Genomic DNA, 19,927 nt, shown 5'->3' on the forward strand with positions numbered 1-19,927 from the left:
AACTTCTTACTTGTTGGAATGGGATTCACGGTTGTTCTCAAGAGGGTCGGGTGAGGAAGATGATTTCTTGTGTCTTATGTGATGTATTTATTTATATAGAAAAGAATGAACAATATTTAAATTATAAAAAGTGCTTTTTAAAATAAATTTGGAATTTTTTTTGTTCATTCCTTATTGTCTTGGTTTTCAATTTTAAGAAATAATGGTCTTTCCGATCATGATTTTCTAATGTCACTTTTTGTTTTCTAGAATATATTTAGGTGTTTTATTTTGTATACTTCATGAGTTCATAGGCTTCGCCTATACATTCCTTTCAATGAAATCTTTTATTTTACTTTAAAAAAAAAAAAAAAACTCAACAAATAGTTTTTAACCTTCAAATCTATTTTTTAATAAAAATATTCTTAAAAAGAAATTCACGTGTTTGTTTTAAGTTTCTTGATTTTCTTTGTTTGAAAATAATCATTCGTGTTTTTATTTGAACTTTTTCGTTTTCAACGAATGCATTTATATTTATTCATGTTTTTTTAATGGTTCGTGCAAGCATCCACTGGATAAAATAGAAAGCTTGTCATGCAAGAAAAACTTGCCGCGTACTCCATTCTCCGAACGTTGTAGAAGCCGTTGCCAAACTTCTAGAAACTTGTTTCAAAAGTCCGTTCAAAGTAAAATAAATTGAAAAATGCTAGTCTTCTGGCTGGGCTCCCGCTTCGGCTTCTGGTTGGGATTTTTAATTTTTATTATTTTGAAATTAAAAAAATATTTTTTTAATGATATTATGAATTTTTTTAAAAAAATATTTAAAAATGTAAAAGAATAAAAATAAATAAAGAAAAACATAAAATATAAAAATTATATTTTAATAATATTTTATTTAATTCTTAACTATTAACTAAACAAAATCCAAGTAAACGGAATGACGAACCGAGCTTCGAAAGAGTCGAAACCAACACTGAAATTACGAGTAGTAAAGTTGGCAGATTAAAGTAGAAAGCCGATAAAAATAAATATAACCAAATAGACACACATGTAAACGTTCATAGTTCATGCTAAGTTTAACTCCGAATGGCCCAACACCACTACGCCTACTAATCATGCAACACTTATACGCGCTTTTCATCTATATTTGGCACTTCAACAACACAGAACACATAATGTTCCAATGGCACGGCCACCAAAAGAACATCCCCACACAGATGGTGGGGGTGGGGTGTTGCGGCGAGTACTAAAAAGGAGAGACCAATTTAGATCTAAAAAGAACTAAACACCTAGCCTATTATGCACACGTCATCGCCGGATGATGTTAAAAATAAAAAATAAAAACACCACCTTCCTAGTTTCCTAAAAAAAAAAAAAACATGCTGATAAGATTTATGAGGAATCCAACCCCTCGACTATACTAATCTATCAAGTCGATCGACTTCGGTATATTACAAAGCACCATCCCCTTACAGCTCCTTCGAACATTTTTTCATGACTTCTGGAGAATACATCTCTCGTACAGAGCGAGGATGTCTTTCTTGTTGGGATTCCTCAACTGCAGCAGTTCAGCTCCAAAGTTATGCTTTGTTAGTTCCTGCTTTAGTTTCTGTATAGTAAACTTGGTATAATCCTCTTGCTTGGTTTGCTGGCTTTCGTTATCCTCAGTGCCCCCGAACATTGAACCACCATCTTCAGATCGCCCGTGCATCAAGGGGCTAGTTGTGCCTCTAGACTTCTTATTTCCTCTCAAGATTTTGTCACTTGTATCCATGTCTTGAACAGATTCCACACCCATTTCAAAATCATCTACCCTTGGGCGTTTCCCGTGGTTCGCAGTTTTAAGCTTACTGTCCAATGCTGTTTCATTTAGTCGAACTTTGGTGAACTCTTGTTGGAGCATATCAATTTTTGCTTGTGCAGCTTGTAGCTGAAGAGAGAGGGCTTCTGCCCTGTTGTTCGCCTCTGCATGTGCTGCTCTTTCAGAGTCCAGAAGCCTCTCAAGGGCTTGTACTGTGTTGGCCCTTTGCTCATTGTTGGATGTAAGTAGTGATTCTATCTCTTTCTCCCTTTCTTCTACTCTTGCCTCTAATAATGCAACTTTCGAAAGGGCATCCATCTCTGATACACGTATTTTCTGTACTTCATCTGCCAAGTCATTCTTCAGTCTCTCCAAATTTTCAATTTGCCTCTCAGACCTCTCAATTTGGGCTAATCTTTCCATTGCCAGCCTCTGCATCTCACTCTTATCCATTTGAGCGGTGCCTGCTTCAGCCCGAGCTTTATCAGCTACCTCAGTTGCTCTCTTAGCTTCCCTTTCAGCAATTCGGCACCTTTCCTGTACTTCATCAAACCGTTTGAACTCAGATACGTACTTCTGCTCCAAATGGATCTTCTCCTGTTCCAGTATCCTTGCTTCTCTCTCAAATGATTTGGCCTTATCATTTACACTATCTAACTTCTCGTTCAACTCCTTGATTTCAAGCCTCAGCCCTGATAATTCGGAATCATAACTCTCAACTTTTGACTCTGCAACCTGCAAAGGAATAGTCAGTCAAGTACCATAAACAGAAACTCCTTGAAATGAATGTGTGCGCACGAACGGGAGACAGAAAAGCATCATACAAAGTCCCTTTGCTTAATGTAAAGATCCAAGAAGTTCACCTTCAACTCTAACTTTAGAGTTGTCAAACACTGCTCAGCATATTCAAGCTTCGCTGCCTTGTCCTTTATTTCCTCATCCTGCATATATATTGATAAAGAGAAAGTGTCATCTTTTTCTTTTTAATCTGAAGCACCCTATTCATGAATTGAAGTAAAACCTATCAGGTGCATGTGTTTTTTGTGTGTGTTGTGGGGGAACTCACCTTTTCAGCCAAGCTGCTAGAGAATTCATCCCTTAAAGCATCTTCCCTCTGTTGTGTTTGTTTATTTGCACGTTCTTGCACAACTGCTGCCTTCTCTAGAGCAGCTTTTGCTTCCCTCACAGCAATATCATACTTCCTTTTCCACTCCTCTGCTTCCTCTCGAGCAGACTGAGCTTGTTCCCGAGCAGCTGCAAGCCTTGCTTCAGCAGCACTACTTCGGGACTTGAGAACTGCAATTTCTGAGCTGGCTTGATCTTCTCCAGCTTTCTGGTTTGAAATGATCTGTTCATATTTTCTTCTCCAGTCTAAGGATTCCTGTTTGGCAGAATCCAAACCTTTGAGTAAAGTCGAACACCTTTCCTCCAGTGAACTGCAGTTACCCTGCAAATTGGTAATGCGACTCATATATTCATCAGCAAGCTTCTTCTTGTCCTGGATAGCATCTTCATAACGCCTCAGATATTCAGACTTGTACTTCTCACTAGCTTCCAGCTGCTTGTTAAGCAACCCCATCCTATCTTCAATGGATCGACATTTAAGTATGAGGGAACTCTTCTCTGATCTGACTTGATCAATTAACTTGTTGGCAAGGTCGAGAACTTGACCATCCAAACTGGGGAGTTCTACCACATTAGACATAAAACCCAGCACAAAAACATCCAACAGAGAAAACAAAACAAAAGAACACAACAAACCTCTGTTGCAAAAACACAGCTAGTTTCTGCCATTTTCCAGGACCATTAGATGATGCTTCATACTCAGATAGAAGAGCATCAAGAACCTGCACAACATGCTTATGACTAAATTCAATGGGGAAGATGTTTTCAGTGAGAATTTGATTCCAAAGACCGTCTACTTAGATAACAAAGACAGCCTGTCATATATCATGCAGAAACTGAAGGAAAAGTGCAATTCACCCTAAAAGAGAAGGTGAAAATTAGCTGGTACCCCAAATGAAGTGAAAATAAGGAGATCTCATATGGTCATTAACTTCAAACACCTATCTATAAAAGTAGAGCTCTAAATTTTTTGATAAGTAAAGTAGAGCTCTAAATTCTAACCTGTAACAGATGAACAAACCTTTTATAAAAAGACAACTTGAGAAAGTAACCTTACCCCAAAATTGGAAAATGTGTATGTTTGTCTTGAAGAAAAGACTAAAAATTTCAAGTATATGCTGGACTTATAAATCAGGTAATACCCCCAAGACAAACCAAGGCTGCTCATGACCATTTGAATGCAGCTGGTTTCAGTTCATCCAGCATAGCCTACCCACTAGAACCATCCTTCCATCACATGATAAAAGTTTGAAGATTCTTTCTGAGGTGAACCATGTTGCAGAAAGCAAGGCTCCTCTTGGATATTCTCGTGAACAAGAGAGGACTGATTAAAACATCTGATAGCTGCTCAAGTTTTCTCATTTTTCATCTTCTAAAAGAAGGCACGGTCTCAGTAAACTCATCTAAGATAAAATATATGTACACTTCTTAGTCTGCTAAGATCAATTGATCAGCTTACCTACCTACAGTTTCTCTAACCTTCAATGCTGTCACATGCCTAGTTGACACAAGAAGTCAACTTTATTTTGACGCACAACTCTTTAGATGTAAATGTCAAATATTGCCAATTAATAGTAATGACTTGATGACTCAGGAAACAGCATTCTGAGAAACACAGATTGCCACTCATCAAACTAATTCTGCCAGACTTAAGCCAAGCCATAAGGGAAATTCTAATCAGGAAGGACTGAGCCAGATGGAGCTTAAGATGGGCAAATTTAAATCAAGCATAAAAAAAAAAAAATCTGGCGTAGAATCAACATGTCAAGATTGAATTAGCTTAAATATCAAGTCCTAATCCTCTCTAGTTATTCCCACTTTAAGCCAATTAACCGAAGACATCTACATCCCAATGAGATTTTAAATACTCGTTATGCTTGAAACACCAACTAAACCAGATGTGAAACCAAGAATTTTTGCTTGGGAGCTTCAGATGTGAAACCAGAAGTAACACAATTCCTGCAAACGTCTTGCGCAGAAAGAGAGAGAAATCAAACTGACTCTGAGTAAAATGAAAAGCAAGCAAAGTAGAACAAAATTTATCAAACCATGCACGCAGAGCCTGTTTCAGTCCATATAAGGATCGAAATAGCCGACAAACCTCTGAGGAAGGTGTAGCAAACATGCTAGGAGATTGAGACATATAGATTTCTTCCTTCAAGTCCCCATGCAGAAAAGCATTCTTCACATCCATCTGCCGAAGAGACCATCCCTGCGCCGCAGCAAGTGCCCAAATAGTTCGCACAGTAGTCATTTTGGCAATCGGTGCAAAGGTCTCTTCATAATCAATACCATACTCTTGTTGATTCCCAAGAACCACGATACGAGCCTTATATCTGTCTAGCAACCCATCAGACCGAAACTTGACTTAGTACACCGATTTACAACCAATAGGTTTGACACCAGATGGACAAGTCACAAGATCCCAAGTGTGATTTTCTTAAAGAGCTTGGATTTCTTCTTGCATGGCCTGTTGCCAACATGCTTGGGTGACTGCCTGGGTATATGAGTAAGGAATAGAAAATGTCAAGAGTGGCAGTAAGCGAAGTATGAGGAAAACCATACCTATCCGGTGGATGTGCATCCCAGGTGGAGCACTGGGGTATAGGAGCCGTAGAATCAGATGACGGACCAGTATCTAGAAGGGGCGTTGAAGCAGGGGAAGGACGTCGATGATATACCAAACATGGTCTAAATCTCTCAATAGAAGAAATCATCAAAAGCAGGAAGACAAGTGGCACAATCAAAAAATACAGGAAAAGAAGAAAATGAGTCTTTATTGCTCAAAAAACCATGTCTCATAAGATGAGTCAATACAACAAAATTAGGATGACCTAATTTCTTATGCCAGATTTCATGAGTATTGGCAGTAGCCGTACAAGCAAGAGAAACAACAGTAGGAATAGAAAACTGTAAGGGAAATAAACGTCCTACTTTAGACCACTTCGCCATCACCGTCCCCGATACCTGATCCTACACAAGACAACCACCACGAGAGAAGTGAACATCACAATCATTATCGACCAATTGTCCAACGGAAATTAAATTGGTAGACAATCCAGGAGAGACAAAAAATCACGAAATGAAGAGCCTAAATTACCAACAGCAGTAATAGGAAGAGTACTACCATCAGCAATCTGAATATTTTGCAGGCCTCTATACTTATGAACACCATAGAGACCCGTCATATGATTAGAAGCGCTCGAATCAACAATCCAAGAAGTTGAGTTAGTACCCGTACCCTGGAGGCCTAAGGCCGTAAAAACAAACACAATCATCTGTTGGACCATTGCTAGTGTGAGAATAGATGAATTAGAGCATACAGTAGGCGGCGCAGAAAAAGAAGAAGAGGACTGAACAGCAGCCTGAAAAGCTTGGGTTGGCGATTGAGGCCGTATTCAACAGTCTTTAATGATATGGCCCTCTTCTTGCAATGGTTACAAACTTTTTTAGAACAGTTGCGAGCAATATGACCAAATTCCTTGCAACTGAAACATTGCAACTTGTTCCTCCCTCGCCCTTGTGTTGCATAGGCTACATTCACAGTCTCAAAAAAGACCTTATTAGAGTCATACCCATCTGAGTGGATAACCGCTATTCTTCACGCAACAATTCTCCCAAACAAAAATCCAAAGAAGGAACCGGATCACGGTTCAATAAACCAGTGCAAACGTGCTCAAATTCAAATTGAAGCTTCATTAAAAATTGATCGCATTGATTATCAGCATGAACTGTTTGAAAAGCTACGAGGGCCGCAGTGGAAACCTTAACATAAACAATGGCAAAGTACTCGCTCCAAAGGTTAATGAAACCAAAATAAAATTGGGCGATAGGTAAGTTTCATTGACTATAATTACTAATTTCCAATTCTAATTGGAACTTCCGAACACTATGATCCTGGTGGTAAATACGGTGAAGATAATCTCACATAGCCTGAGTCATAGTAAAACAACAAAGATTGGTCATAATATGAGACTCAATCATCCCCAATAGCCAAGAGATTACCTTAGCATCATTGACCTCCCATTGAGCAAATGCTTTTTCTTCGGTGGGAACTTGAATAGAACTATCAATATGATTTGATAATTCTTTTCCTTTCAAGAACAGTTTAATTTGAAATTCCCATGAAAGAAAATTCTTTCTAGTAAATCGGACAATAGTATTTTCAATAGACATGATGAACAGACCACTAAAATAAGCCCAAGCACGTAATGCAAATAAAATAAGCGGACGGAAATAATTTTTAGCTCAAATCAAAATGAGCCAAAAAATAGCCCAAATAATTGGCAACCCATGTACTGCCAAAGGTAAGCCCAAAAGTAAGGTAATAATAAGCACAAAACAGAGAGGCAAACCAGATATGCCTCTGCCAAGAACCCACGTACTGCCAAGACCCCAAAAAAAAAACACATGTCCAGCAATTAAAACAGCTACCCAGCACAAAGGAATCGGCAAATCAGACCTGTGTGAAAAACGACACAGCAGAGAGAAACACTTCGTCGATCACCAGAAGTAGCCTAGCCACTCCACTGCCACAGACGTTGTGGAACACCACTCAGCTACCAAGGAAAATGCCGACTGAACAGGACCACACTCTCCTCAGAAAATGCCGAAAACCACTTAACACCCACACACTCCTCCACAGAAACTGCCTATCAACACTAACGAAGACACCCGTATGCCTACGGCCACCAGAAACAATCCAGAAGTTGCCAACAAGGACCAATCTGCCGACAAGCACCAGAAACTACACTGCCCGATAGCAGTCAGAGAGGAAAATGGTGACCAGCACTGTCGTCAGCCACGCCAGAAATGGTCGACAACCACCAAATGATCGAGCCCATAAGCTGAGACAACCCAGACAGCTACGACTCCAACAAAACTACCGAAAGCAAGAAGAAATCTTGCGGAAACAGAGAGAAAAATAATTCCTCCTGTCGCAACTCAAAAAATGATTTAGACCACAACGATAAATCAGAGTAAGGGCTCTGATACCATGTTAACTTTGGTCTCCCTTTCCATTCTCTCGGATTTCTTTCATTTATATAGAAATATATTTACATAGGATGCTCACATAGGAAGGTATGTATGTCAACTATTTACAGCAGTCGGTACCTAATTCTACCTAATTTACAACCGCATCTTCCAGCCTAATGTTACGAAACTAATCCCATAAAATCCTCTCCAAAATCCTCTCCGTAATTCTCTCGTAACAGTTATCAACTATGATATAGATGTCAACAAAAAGTATTGCTACAGACAATTTACCATCTTTCTAACTAGCACACACAAGTATTACTTGGAAACGTATCATTGTGTTGGCTTAGTAGAAGCACCTCCAATTTGTGTTTTTTAACAAAAGGCAGTGAAAAAATTGTAGCAAGAAACCACCAGTACCTTCACAACATTATCTATATTTGCATCAGCAGCATGGCAAGCTGCTCTCAGCCTCTTTTCCATGGTTTGGATAGCATTTGAACATTGCAAGTCAGCCTCCATATATGCATTCCTCTTATAATCCTGCATCAATGGACAAAATTTCATCATTTAACCCAGATGCAAACATGGCATTTCCATGTAGATGCAAGTGCACATTAAACGCATCCATACGTGTATAAATGACAAACAGGAAAAAATGCACAGCTCCATTGTTCAGAAGTCTATGTATAGTAAAAAGCAACAAATTCAGTCACATAAGAATGATAAAACATGCATGTGCAAGCAAATCTGTATGCATGTGTTTGTACATTTAGACGTACTTCAAATTCCAGGAACTTGTGCTAAACTAACCTACCAAAGTCCAAAGCATTTTTCAAATCAAGTTTTGAGTATTTTATTGTTTTACTTTCAAAAAACCTGTTACCTCGAATTCTTTTCTGAAAAACTTCTGGAGAAGCTCCTCATATTTCTTCCTTGTGGAACCAGTTCCTACAGCACCCGCATTAAACGTAGCCAGGGATTTTTGAACTGCTACTTCATGTGATTCCCTTAATGCAGCCTACAACACTGGAATTAGAAGATGATAAAAACAATCCAAAATTAGGACATAAATAACACTTACTTCCTCGGGCGGCTTTGAACGGTCAAAAGATGACTTATAAACTTCAGTAGCAGAATCGAAGGCTCTTCTACACTCTGCTTCTTCAACACTCTGCAAAACAGTAATATGGGAATGAAGATATATTTCACTGTTATATGATACGTTGGAGGTTTAGAACTCATTTGGATACTAAGAATATCTCATAATATCTATGAATAGTAGGTAAATGGTTTGAGTTAAGATGTTTTATTGGGTTTTGGTAAAGGAGAGAAGAAAATTGAATAAAAATATTATAACTCTAAAAAAAAAAATGTATTATAAAGTTAAAAAATATTATTTGAATATAATTTTTTAATATTATTTTTGTTGGAAGTTTGGAAAAGTTGTAATGATTAGGTAATGATTAGATGAAAAGGTTGAAGATTTGAAATTGAAAAGTGTTTTATATTTGAGTGATATTTGGAAAGAATATATCGGAGAATATCTGAGAACAATTGTATTCCCAAACGGGTCCTTAAGTGTATCTCTTATGTACTCCTTGTGTACTTGAGTATCATCCTTTATTTCTTCAACAATATTTATCTTACTAATTAAATTATCATATGTTGGATACTTATTTTTCAAGGTTGATATTCCTTCTAAACACTCAAGACACACTAGTGGTAAATTTCTTCTTCCTTTAGTTAACATTGTACCTTACAATTTGCTTATAGAAGGGGGGAAAAAAGACAATACTCGAATTTTATATGGTTTATAGCAGAGTGAGAACATTTAAATTAGTAAAGTGAAATCCTTTAAACCACATGGTGGTAATTTGAACTCGACCTAAACCACAATGGGTAAATTATAAATACCTCATTTGATAGTTTTTATTACATTGCGAGATTGCTAGAGCGTTATGGGTCGATATATTCAGAAGGGTAGAGCTAGCCTAGGTTATGCCTACAACAGTGGTTGATCTTCTGGCATGTAACTGGCCTATCTTGCTTGATTGTGAAGGGTTGAGAAGTGGGCGAAGATATTTTAAATTTGAGAACATGTGGCTAAAGTCGGAAGGTTTCATGGAACGAGTAAGACAGTGGTGGGTGTTGTATCATTTTCAGGGTACTCCTAGTTTTATCCTTACTAGCAAGTTGAAAGCATTAAAAAGAGATTTTAAGCTTTGGAATACACAGTCTTTCGGTGATCTGAGGGAAAACAAAGAAGGAAAAATGAGGGAGATTCAGGAAATTTAGCACATCCAAGAGGTTAGACCCCTTACCCAAGTAGAAGTAGAACGGAGGACATTGTTGGGGGAGGAGCTAGAGAGAATTATCCTGATGGAAGAGATTTCATGGCGGCAAAAATCAAGAGCTTTGTGGCTTAGGGAAGGAGATCGTTGCACCAAATTCTTTCATCGGGTTGCAAACTCTCATAGGAGAAACAATAATATTGAGATGCTGAATATTGAGGGTACGGAGTGCAGGGAAGAAAGTGTCATTAAGGCCCATTTAGTTTGCTTTTATGAACAACTCCTTACCAAACCGATGAGTTGGCGACCACTTCCTGATGGTTTGGTCTTTGACTCCATTGGGGAGAGTGATGTTTGTCGAATGAAACGGGCTTTTGAGGAAGAGGAAGTGGCGGAGGTTGTGCAAAAATTGCCTAAGGATAAGGCTCCGGGGCCGGAAGGGTTCTCTATGGGTTTTTTTCAAGAATGCTGAGATGTGGTTAAGGAAGACATTATAAAGGTGTTCCAAGAACTCTACGTGGCTGGAAAATTTGAAAAAAGTCTAAATACAACTTTCATAGCTTTAATCCCAAAGAACGTGGGTGCTAATGAGGTAAATGCATATCGTCCCATCAGCTTAGTCAGTAGTGTTTACAAGATCATCTCTGAAGTGTTAGCAAACCGGCTTAGTGAAGTGGTAGGAAAGCTTATCTCTAAGCCTCAAAATGCCTTTGTTAAAGGTAGACAAATCCTTAATGCGGCACTTATTGCAAATGAGTGTGTGGATAGTAGAATGAAGAATGGTGGTAATGGAATCATTTGCAAGCTGGATATGGAGAAGGCATGCGATTATGTAAACTGGAATTTTTTACTATATATTCTTGGGAGATGAGGTTTTGGGGAGAAGTGGAGATCATGGATCCGATGGTGTGCGTCAACGGCTAAGTTCTCTGTATTGTTAAATGGGAGCCCAGCTGGCTTCTTCCATAGCTCACGAGGCCTGAGACAAGGTGATCCATTGTTGCCTTTACTGTTTGTTGTTGTGATGGAGGGACTAGGCAGGATGATGTCAGCTTTAAGTCGGAATGGCATGGTGGGCGGCTTTTCAGTTGGAATCCAGGAGAGGGGCATTATTAATATATCTCATATACTTTTTGCAAATGATACCCTTATCCTTTGTGATGCAGATCAGAGTCAGGTCCAGACGTTGAAGGCAATGCTTCTGTGTTTTGAAGCAGTGTCTGGATTAAAAGTGAACTTTGAGAAGTCCGAGATAGTACCAATTGGAGGAGTGCCACATTTACGACAACTGGCTCGATCGCTAGGATGTAAGATAGCTTCATTCCCGCTAACATATCTGGGTCTTCCATTGGGGATAGGGGCAAGACCGCCTCTCTTGTGGGAACCAGTTATTGAAAAAATAGAGAGAAGGTTGGCAAATTGGAAGAAAATGTATTTGTCGAAAGGAGGAAGACTCACTTTGATTAAGAGTACTCTATCTAATTTGCCTACATAATTCCTATCTCTTTTTCCTATTCTAGCAAGAGTAGCAAGCCGTATTGAGAAATTACGGCGAGACTTTTTGTGGGGCGGTTTGGTGGAAGAGTTCAAGTGCCATCTGGTTAAGTGGGGAACGGTGTGTAGTCTTTTTTCTAAGGGTGGTCTGGGTATTAAAAATGTGAAGACTTTCAATCAGGCACTTTTGGGTAAATGGCTGTGGAGGTATAGTCGGGAACCGGATGCTTTATGGCGAGGGGTGATTGGGTGCAAATATGGAGATATATGAGGGGGATGGTGTACTAAAGAAGTTAGAGGAGCTGATGGAGTGGGGTTGTGGAAACATATCAGGAAAGGTTGGACAGTCTTATGTCGGCACACCCGTTTTCAGATGGGGAATGGTACCAGGATCAAATTCTGGAAAGATATTTGGTGTGGTGATACGACGTTACATGAGTTATTTCCCTCTCTTTATCAAATTGCCAGCAATAAAGAGGCTTCAGTGGCGGAGGTTATGGGTTTGTCGGGGGGACATTTTCATTGGAACATAAGTTCTAGCAGGGCGGCGCAAGATTGGGAGATGAATAGCTTAGTGGATTTTTATAGTCTCTTGTACTCTATGAAGCGGAACAATCAACAAGAAGACTGGTTATGGTGGGTCCCACACAAGAAAGGTAAGTTCTCAGTTCGCTCCTTCTATATTGCTCTCGAGCAAAATCCCAACTGTCAGATCCCTTGGAGAAGGATATGGAAACATAAGGCGCCCCTTAAGGTGGCCTTCTTTGTGTGGACTGCTGCTTTGGATAAGATCCTTACAACTGATAATTTGAGAAAAATGAGGATTATTGTGGCAGATTGGTGCTATATGTATAAGGGAGGGGGCGAGTCAATAGATCATCTTTTACTACACTGCAAGATTGCAAGGGTTTTGTGGGACGAGGTGCTAAGTAGAGTGGAGTTGGGCTAGGCTATGTCGGGGACAGTGGCGGCAGCCTTGGCCTGCTAGCCCAACGTAGGAGGCCAGCCCCAGATTTCAGCGGTTTGGAGGATGATACCACGTTGTATCATGTGGTCTTTATGGCAGGAGAGGAATGCAACGACTTTCGAAGACATGGAGCGAACAGTAGAGGAACTGCTGACTTTGTTTTTTAGTACACTTTGTAATTGGGTCATTGCTATTGATATCAATAGAATGTTCCTCCATGATTTTCTTGTCTCTCTTGCCCCCGCCTAAAGGGGTAGTTTCTTGTACATACTGGGCTAGGCCTTTTCTTTAATTAATACAATTTTGATTACTTATCAAAAAAAAATCTTCTGGCATGTATGTCAAATTTGGGCAGTGTCCCACAAATATCAGCTGTGTGGAAGATGATTCCTATCTATATTATATGGTGTGTTTGGCAGGAGAGAAATGACCGGGTGTTCGAAGACAGAGAGCACTTTTTAGAGGAGATTAGACTACTGTTTATTAGAACTTTGTTTCTTTGGGCTAAAGCTGTAGATTTCAATGGCCTAAATTTTCATGATTTTCTTATTTCTATTTCTCCTTCTTAAATATCTTTATCTCTTGTATAGGTTTTTCTCTTGTATACCCCCCCTTGTGTACTTGGGCTAAGCCTCTTATTATTAATATAATTTTCGTTTACCTATCAAAAAAAAAAGTTTTTGTTGTTCATTTACACTAATGGCCAAAGTGTCAAGGGAGTTTATTTTCCCTTTCAATTACTCAATTACAAGAACAACTGCCAGGGCGTTTTAATCGTTTCATTAATACTTTTATTATTTCTTAATGACTTTATTTATTGTCATTAAGACTTTTTGAAGGATTGTATTATGGATATTGGGATCATGAACCATACCAGATGGTGTATTATGAGAATGATGTATCAAATAAATGGGTCGACTGGGTCAGCCCAAAGGTTACGTGGATTAACTTAGAATGACCAGATTATTAACCTGGTCAAATGGGTTCACATTGAATTGACCCAAATCCAAGTTGACTCTAGTCCTATCATTCCATATCATACTCGTGTTGGGTTTGTGGTTTTGTTAAAGATTGCCAACCTTATCTCTAGTAAGGATAAGTTGTTGGAGCTGGATGTAATTTCATAAAGATGCATATCTTTCATCCTCTGAATTCACAATATGACAATATGGGTTAAAGAAATATAATATGAACACTTACCTCACTAATATCATAATTGTTACTGATTAATAGTATCCTTATGATCAATAAAATCTTGTTTACTGATCAAAAAAATTGTTACTGATTAATGGTGATTGAAAGATTTCATCCACTATATTTATAGGGAGAACATAATTTTACCCTTTACTTATCAAAAAATAATAATAATAATTTTACCCACTGCGATGAATATAGATTCCTTACAAGCATGCAAATAAACAGTTTGGAAATATGCATAACACCTTCCTCCGGCTTACACTATTGTAAATTTACAATAAAATTTAAGAAGCAAGACTAACCTGCCATGAGGAGGATATTGTAGGAACTGCACCATTATTGAGAGCCTCTAAATAAGATTCTGTAATACCAACCAGTATCGGACCCGTCAATACAGTTGCCCCAACTTGCTTTGGCCTTGTTCTCTCAAAAACAAACTTTGTCAATGCATCTAGTCCAGATCTAAATTCAGGCCTTAGTTTGTCCAACTACAGGCAAACCAACTGACTTAAGTAAACAAATAATACAATAGAAAGAGGAGATGAAAAACTTAAACATAAAAAATAAGAATAATAAAATATATGAGAACCACAGAATACTAACCAATATTTGATCAAGTCTCTGGAGATCATTTTCATTGTTCAAAGGTCGCACAAGAGTGAAGCATTCTCTATCTGGAAAAAGAGCTCGGATAGAGTCCCGAATCTATTGATGCACATACTTATGAAGTTAGCACCACCAAGAAACAGAAAGATAGAAGAAGAAAGAGATTCTGAATCCTCTGCTCACACCAACAACATTTTAGAAGAGCCCATGATACATATATTGAAACCAAAAATAGGAACCAATTCCATAAGATACATAGAACAAACTAAGAAAGAAATGGTTGATCCCAAAAAGGAATATTCTTGAAAAGTAGGAACAGTAAAAAGATTGGGATGCCTTGAAAAATGAAAGCAAAACACGTAAATCGGTACAAATAGAGTACATTATTTCTATAGTTGAACAAATCCTTTAGATACATCCACTTTGTGTCCACTGCATGTTGCACAATTCAAAAATTGAAAGATTTGATCTACATTTGGCTTAAAAGATTGATCTAAGGGGATATTTATCAAAAAAAAAGATTGATCTAAGGGGATGCTTGGGGAATGAAATGAGAATTTTGTGAATGGTAGTAAGATGGTTTGTGAATAGTAGTGATATAGTTTGAGCTAAGTATTTTTTGGGTTTTGGGAAAAGAGAGAAAAAGTCGAATAAAAAATATTATAAAATTAAAATATTATTAGAATATAATTTTTTAATATTATTTTTGTTTTGGAATTTAAAAAAGTTGAATTGCTTTTTGTATTTTTGTTTGAAAGTTTGGGAAAGTTGTAATGATTAGTTTGAAAGTATTTGAATTTGAGTTATGTTTGGGAATGAGATGAGATGGGATAAAAATAATTTCCAAACATCCCCTAAATATGATGCATCTTTGGAGACAAATGGAGTGTTGGTTTTCACCACGTCCAACATTATCCCAGCCTTTTCAAATGTCCAGGCTACCTACAGGAGAGCAGTGTGTCCCTCAATGTATGCTTAAGTGCCAATAATTAGTATATAACAATAATTAAAATTGCAGTCATATGATGCTCAGCAATATTGTGAGAAAAACTAAAGAAGCGCCAGATACTACCTCGTTTTTTGCAGCTATATCTTTTCCACTTCCTTGAACTGGCCTCAAAGCAAGCTCCAGGTAGTCACGAGGTGTTATTCTTCTATTGTCCTCTACTAGATCCAAATAGAAATCCTGCACGGAAAAACTTACCATTACCAAGAATAACCATCTAATTTCCTATTAAAAAAAGAAAAATATAAGCCTCCAACAATTACCACCGAAGAAATAGCAACTTCACGACCTCAAAAACCATTTCACATACACACACATGCATGTATATATACGCAATAGAAAAATAATATAAAACATGACAGATTACCCTTAGAAGCCAAACAAAGATTGGGGAGAATTGCCCAAGTTCAGAGGCTGTAGTCCTTCCTCCAGCCGCTCTAACACAAATATGTTTTGTCATTTGAGTGACAAGAGAGAGACGATCAAGTGCAGCCTCATCTATACCACCCATCTAAATAAGAGGAATAACATCAATAGATATATGTAACAATAAATCCAGCCAAAAAGATGATACCAAAAAGCAGAAAAATAAATAAATAAAAGTACTCTATGAACAGTAACTTGAGGTCAGAAACTGTATTAAATCAAATTAATCAATCAATTAAAAGTAGAATAAGAAATTTTCAATTATATTATGTAAGCAATTTTTTCCAGAAGGATCAAGATCTCTGTAAGATGCCCCAACCTGGTTGTAGATAAACATGCTAGACAAGAGGACAGCCAACGAGAATATCTGGGTGCTGTAAGTTCCCTGTGAGAAATGTAAGATGTTAATATTAAGAAAGATACAAGATTAGAAACTTATGTATGTTTTTTTTTTTTTTTTGATAGGTCAAGATTAGAAACTTAATTTAACACAGTTAAATGTAAAACCCCTACCTTCCATAGCTATAATCGGTAAAGTTAGGTTTTCCATTTTTGACATGCATCAAATTTAAAACTTCCCGTTTTGGAGAATTGTATTTTATTTGTGAACAATGAGGTTCTTATGCCTAGAGAGACATCAGAGATTAAAACTAGGGCAAAATAGAATATAGATTCAAGGCTTCAAAAACTTTTTTTTTTACAGGTAATAGAAATTTTATTAATAAGATTGAAAATAGGTGCAGCCCAAGTACATAGGACATATGCAAGAGAATCGAAAATTAACCAGTCTCTCAACAAGGCAATGGAACAAGTGTGGTTCCTGAAATATCTAATAGGAATAGTGCAACATCCCAATCATACATTGGGAATATGAATAACCCACGTAGAGTAAATAGGCTATAAGTTAGCGATGGGTGATAAACCCCACATCGGCTACTTACTAGATGAAACTGGACTTTATAAGTGACAAATGATATTGAGGTAAGTGGTTTTTGTTAATCTAGGAATCTGCAAAAAAACACCCGGTTTCATAAAAATGCTTTAATATATTTTTTGTTTTTCATAGGTAATCAAGAAGTTTTATTCATAGAAGTAGGCAAAACCCAAGTACACAAGGAGTATACATGAGATAAAAATGCTTTAATATCAATGCCCAGGTTGTTTTATTTACGGCATGAGATGTTATTGAATAATGCCTAAGTTATTTTGATGTTCGAAAATGTGACATGAACCATTTTATGAAGCTGATGTTTTAACATGCCAAGCAACGCATTCATATGTATGAGACACATTATTCATATGTACGAATATGGTCATTTTATGATGCATGATAAATGAAATGCTAATGAATAACAAAGAGCCTTAAGGAATGAATGAATGTGTGCCCAAACTTAAGGATGTTTACATGAAGCCGTGGTATATTTAAGAAAATGATGCACCGAGTGTACTTGAGTGAAGGATGTTCAATGAAGCCCTAGGTACTCAAAGAAGTCAAGGTCACACTAAAAGATGCTCGCGTCAAGGCTTGATTTTTTTTTTTTGATAAGTAAATCAAAGTATATTAATTAAAAGAAGAGGTAACAGCCGTGTTCAGTACAAAGAAAGCCCTAACTACGTTGGAGCTATAGATACAAGAAAATCATGGAAATCTTGGCCATTAAAGTTCATGGCAATAGCCCAAGTATAAAGAGTTCAAAAAAAGACTTCATATGCTAATGGTGAAGGACATTTACGTAAATCCTAGCTACCAAGAGAATTAATCTTCAGCCTGCACAACCCTGTCAGTGGTGCTAGAACACATGGCAACTCTGAACCTATGGAATAAAGAAAAGAATGTAACTAAGCTTTACTCCTGTATGTTTTTTCTTATAAGTGATTGAAGATTTTATAGGAAAAAACAAAAAACAGAAAAAAGACAGCCAATATACACAGGTAGTATACAAAAGAAACACCTAAAATTAAAACATAAAAGGAAATATTACTGGTAGAATTTTAAGTGAAAAACTTCAGCTGTTATTAATATGTTATCACGCTAAGTTATGAATTTGATGTTACCTTAACCTTTTGGGTTTGGGGCATTACATCAAAAGGAGCTTCGGAAGCAATGCAGTAAGAAATAGTTACGCAGTTCAATATCACTGCATAACTACTCAACAAAATAGATATGCAGTAATATAGAACCGCAGAGTCATTCAAATTAACAAAAAAAAAAAGATCTCACAATAAGTTAAAAGCAACAACATCAAGCAAAATAATCATTATTTGCTTCTGTACAATAAAATTGAAACAAGAAATAAAATTATCATCAACCAGTGAGTGTGAAGTAATGAAGACTGACCGTTTGATCATAAGCGTCTATTCCTTCACTATCTAATAGTAAGAGATTATACTCAGTTCCATCTAGAGCAATTCTCCTCAAGGGTGCACTCCACAACCAAAGCCCCTTTGTGCAGGGTCGATGAGTTGATGCTACTTGAAATCCGCTACTCCTACCAAGAAGCTACAATGCAGAAAGTTGAAGCATAAGACTTAGTTAAATTGTGACTCATAACAATTGATCAATGACAATAGAAATACACAAACAAAAATAGTTGTAACCAGCAAAAACTATGCAATCTGGATTGCAGCACTTACAATTTCAAATTATGGTTTGAGTTCCATATAGTTGCCCAATCAGCACAATAAGAGCAACAAAGAAAAAAAGAAAATGAAAACAAAAGGGCATGGAAACAAAAAGAACATGACAGCACATATTAATTAATCGGAAGGAGAAATCCTTGTTGTTCATAATGAATCCAAAGACCTTCAGTTGTAACATTGACTAGTTATAAACATCAAGGTCTGCAAGGTCTTCTCCCTCTGGGAAATGAAACATTCAATTCACCAGGTAATGTAAGCTTTTGACAGCAGGGTTGCTGCATAACATAAATTATAACAGCATTCGACTCTACAAGTTCACTCAAAGCTACATAGCAGTATAGTAATCTTCTCCTCATAGAACTTTTACATTCTCGATGCAGCGTTACTCTCAAATTTTCCATTGAAAGTACTTACTGGAAATGATAACTAACGAGAGCATTATCAAATTAGCATGCTGTAATCCCTTGCTTTGAAATGCAAGTCTCGACATCCCTAGGGAGGCAATGCTCTTTCAAATGCTTACGAAAATTGCTTCTCAAGCAATCACACCAAGCACAAGTACTAAATCCATCCAAGAAACCTCCTCAATTGACAAATGAAAACAAAGCACGTATCAAGCAAGACTAAAATCCAAAAGCCCTAAATTCCACAACAGCTAAAAAAGAAAAGACACCTGGTTCAGAATAAAGCTCTTGCCCTGGCGAGCGCGGCCGCAGACGGAAACAACGCCGACCGGTCCCTTGACGAGCTGGAGCGCGGCTACGGCCTCGGGATCCATCTGAAACTTCCCCTTCTCGTCGCAGTAGACTAGACGGATCGGCCTCGCCGGGCCGTTCACCGGCGGCGCCGTAGAGAGAGATGGAGAGAAGGGTTGGGGCGAGTCGGAGGAGGAGGAATTGTCTCTTCCTCTGAAAAGCCTCATCATCGTTGGCTTCCCCTGAGTTCTTCACGGCTCTGTTCCTGCTCTTTCCGGTTTCGATATCCTCTATGACTTACGTTTTAACCTTCGCTTTCCTTTCCGATTCCGAGAGAGAGAAAGACGACGGGTTTAAAATTGGGGAGGGAACTCAGCTACTACTGAGGTGAGAATCCTTACCATTTGGCCTTAACCGGGTTTTAAGCAAAATAATAATAATAATAATGCTTTTGTCCATTTATTTTTTTCCCTCATTTTAACACCTTATATATTTAATTTTTTTAAAATTTTATTTATTTACTAATTAATCAACTGACTATTAATATTTTGATATTTTTTTATATTTTTTTAAAATGTTTAAAGATGCTAAAAAATATGAATAAGAAAAAAATATTAGAAAAGTAAATTTTGCCTAGGAATAGGGCTGGGCAACCGGGTATCCGGGTATACCCGGTGTGACGCCCCCAAAATCCCCACGCCCGAACACGGGGAAATTGAG

The 19,927-nt window shown here is 37.7% G+C and overlaps 1 protein-coding gene across 1 annotated transcript; it reads right to left on the bottom strand.

Moving 5' to 3' along the window:
- Positions 1-981: 981 nt before the first annotated feature.
- LOC122278888 (guanylate-binding protein 1-like) lies at positions 982-19,606 on the bottom strand. The gene is made up of 14 exons (XM_043089096.1): positions 19,186-19,606; positions 18,211-18,372; positions 16,192-16,257; positions 15,814-15,957; positions 15,513-15,626; positions 14,438-14,539; positions 14,137-14,322; positions 8,967-9,056; positions 8,769-8,903; positions 8,303-8,425; positions 3,542-3,627; positions 2,847-3,459; positions 2,644-2,721; positions 982-2,515 (listed from the first exon to the last, which is right to left on the bottom strand). Exons 1-14 carry the CDS (start codon positions 19,435-19,437, stop codon positions 1,472-1,474), a joined length of 3,195 nt encoding a protein of 1,064 aa, XP_042945030.1. The 5' UTR covers positions 19,438-19,606; the 3' UTR covers positions 982-1,471.
- Positions 19,607-19,927: the final 321 nt, after the last annotated feature.

This window comes from Carya illinoinensis, chromosome 10, assembly GCF_018687715.1.
Source record: "Carya illinoinensis cultivar Pawnee chromosome 10, C.illinoinensisPawnee_v1, whole genome shotgun sequence".
NCBI lineage: Eukaryota > Viridiplantae > Streptophyta > Magnoliopsida > Fagales > Juglandaceae > Carya > Carya illinoinensis.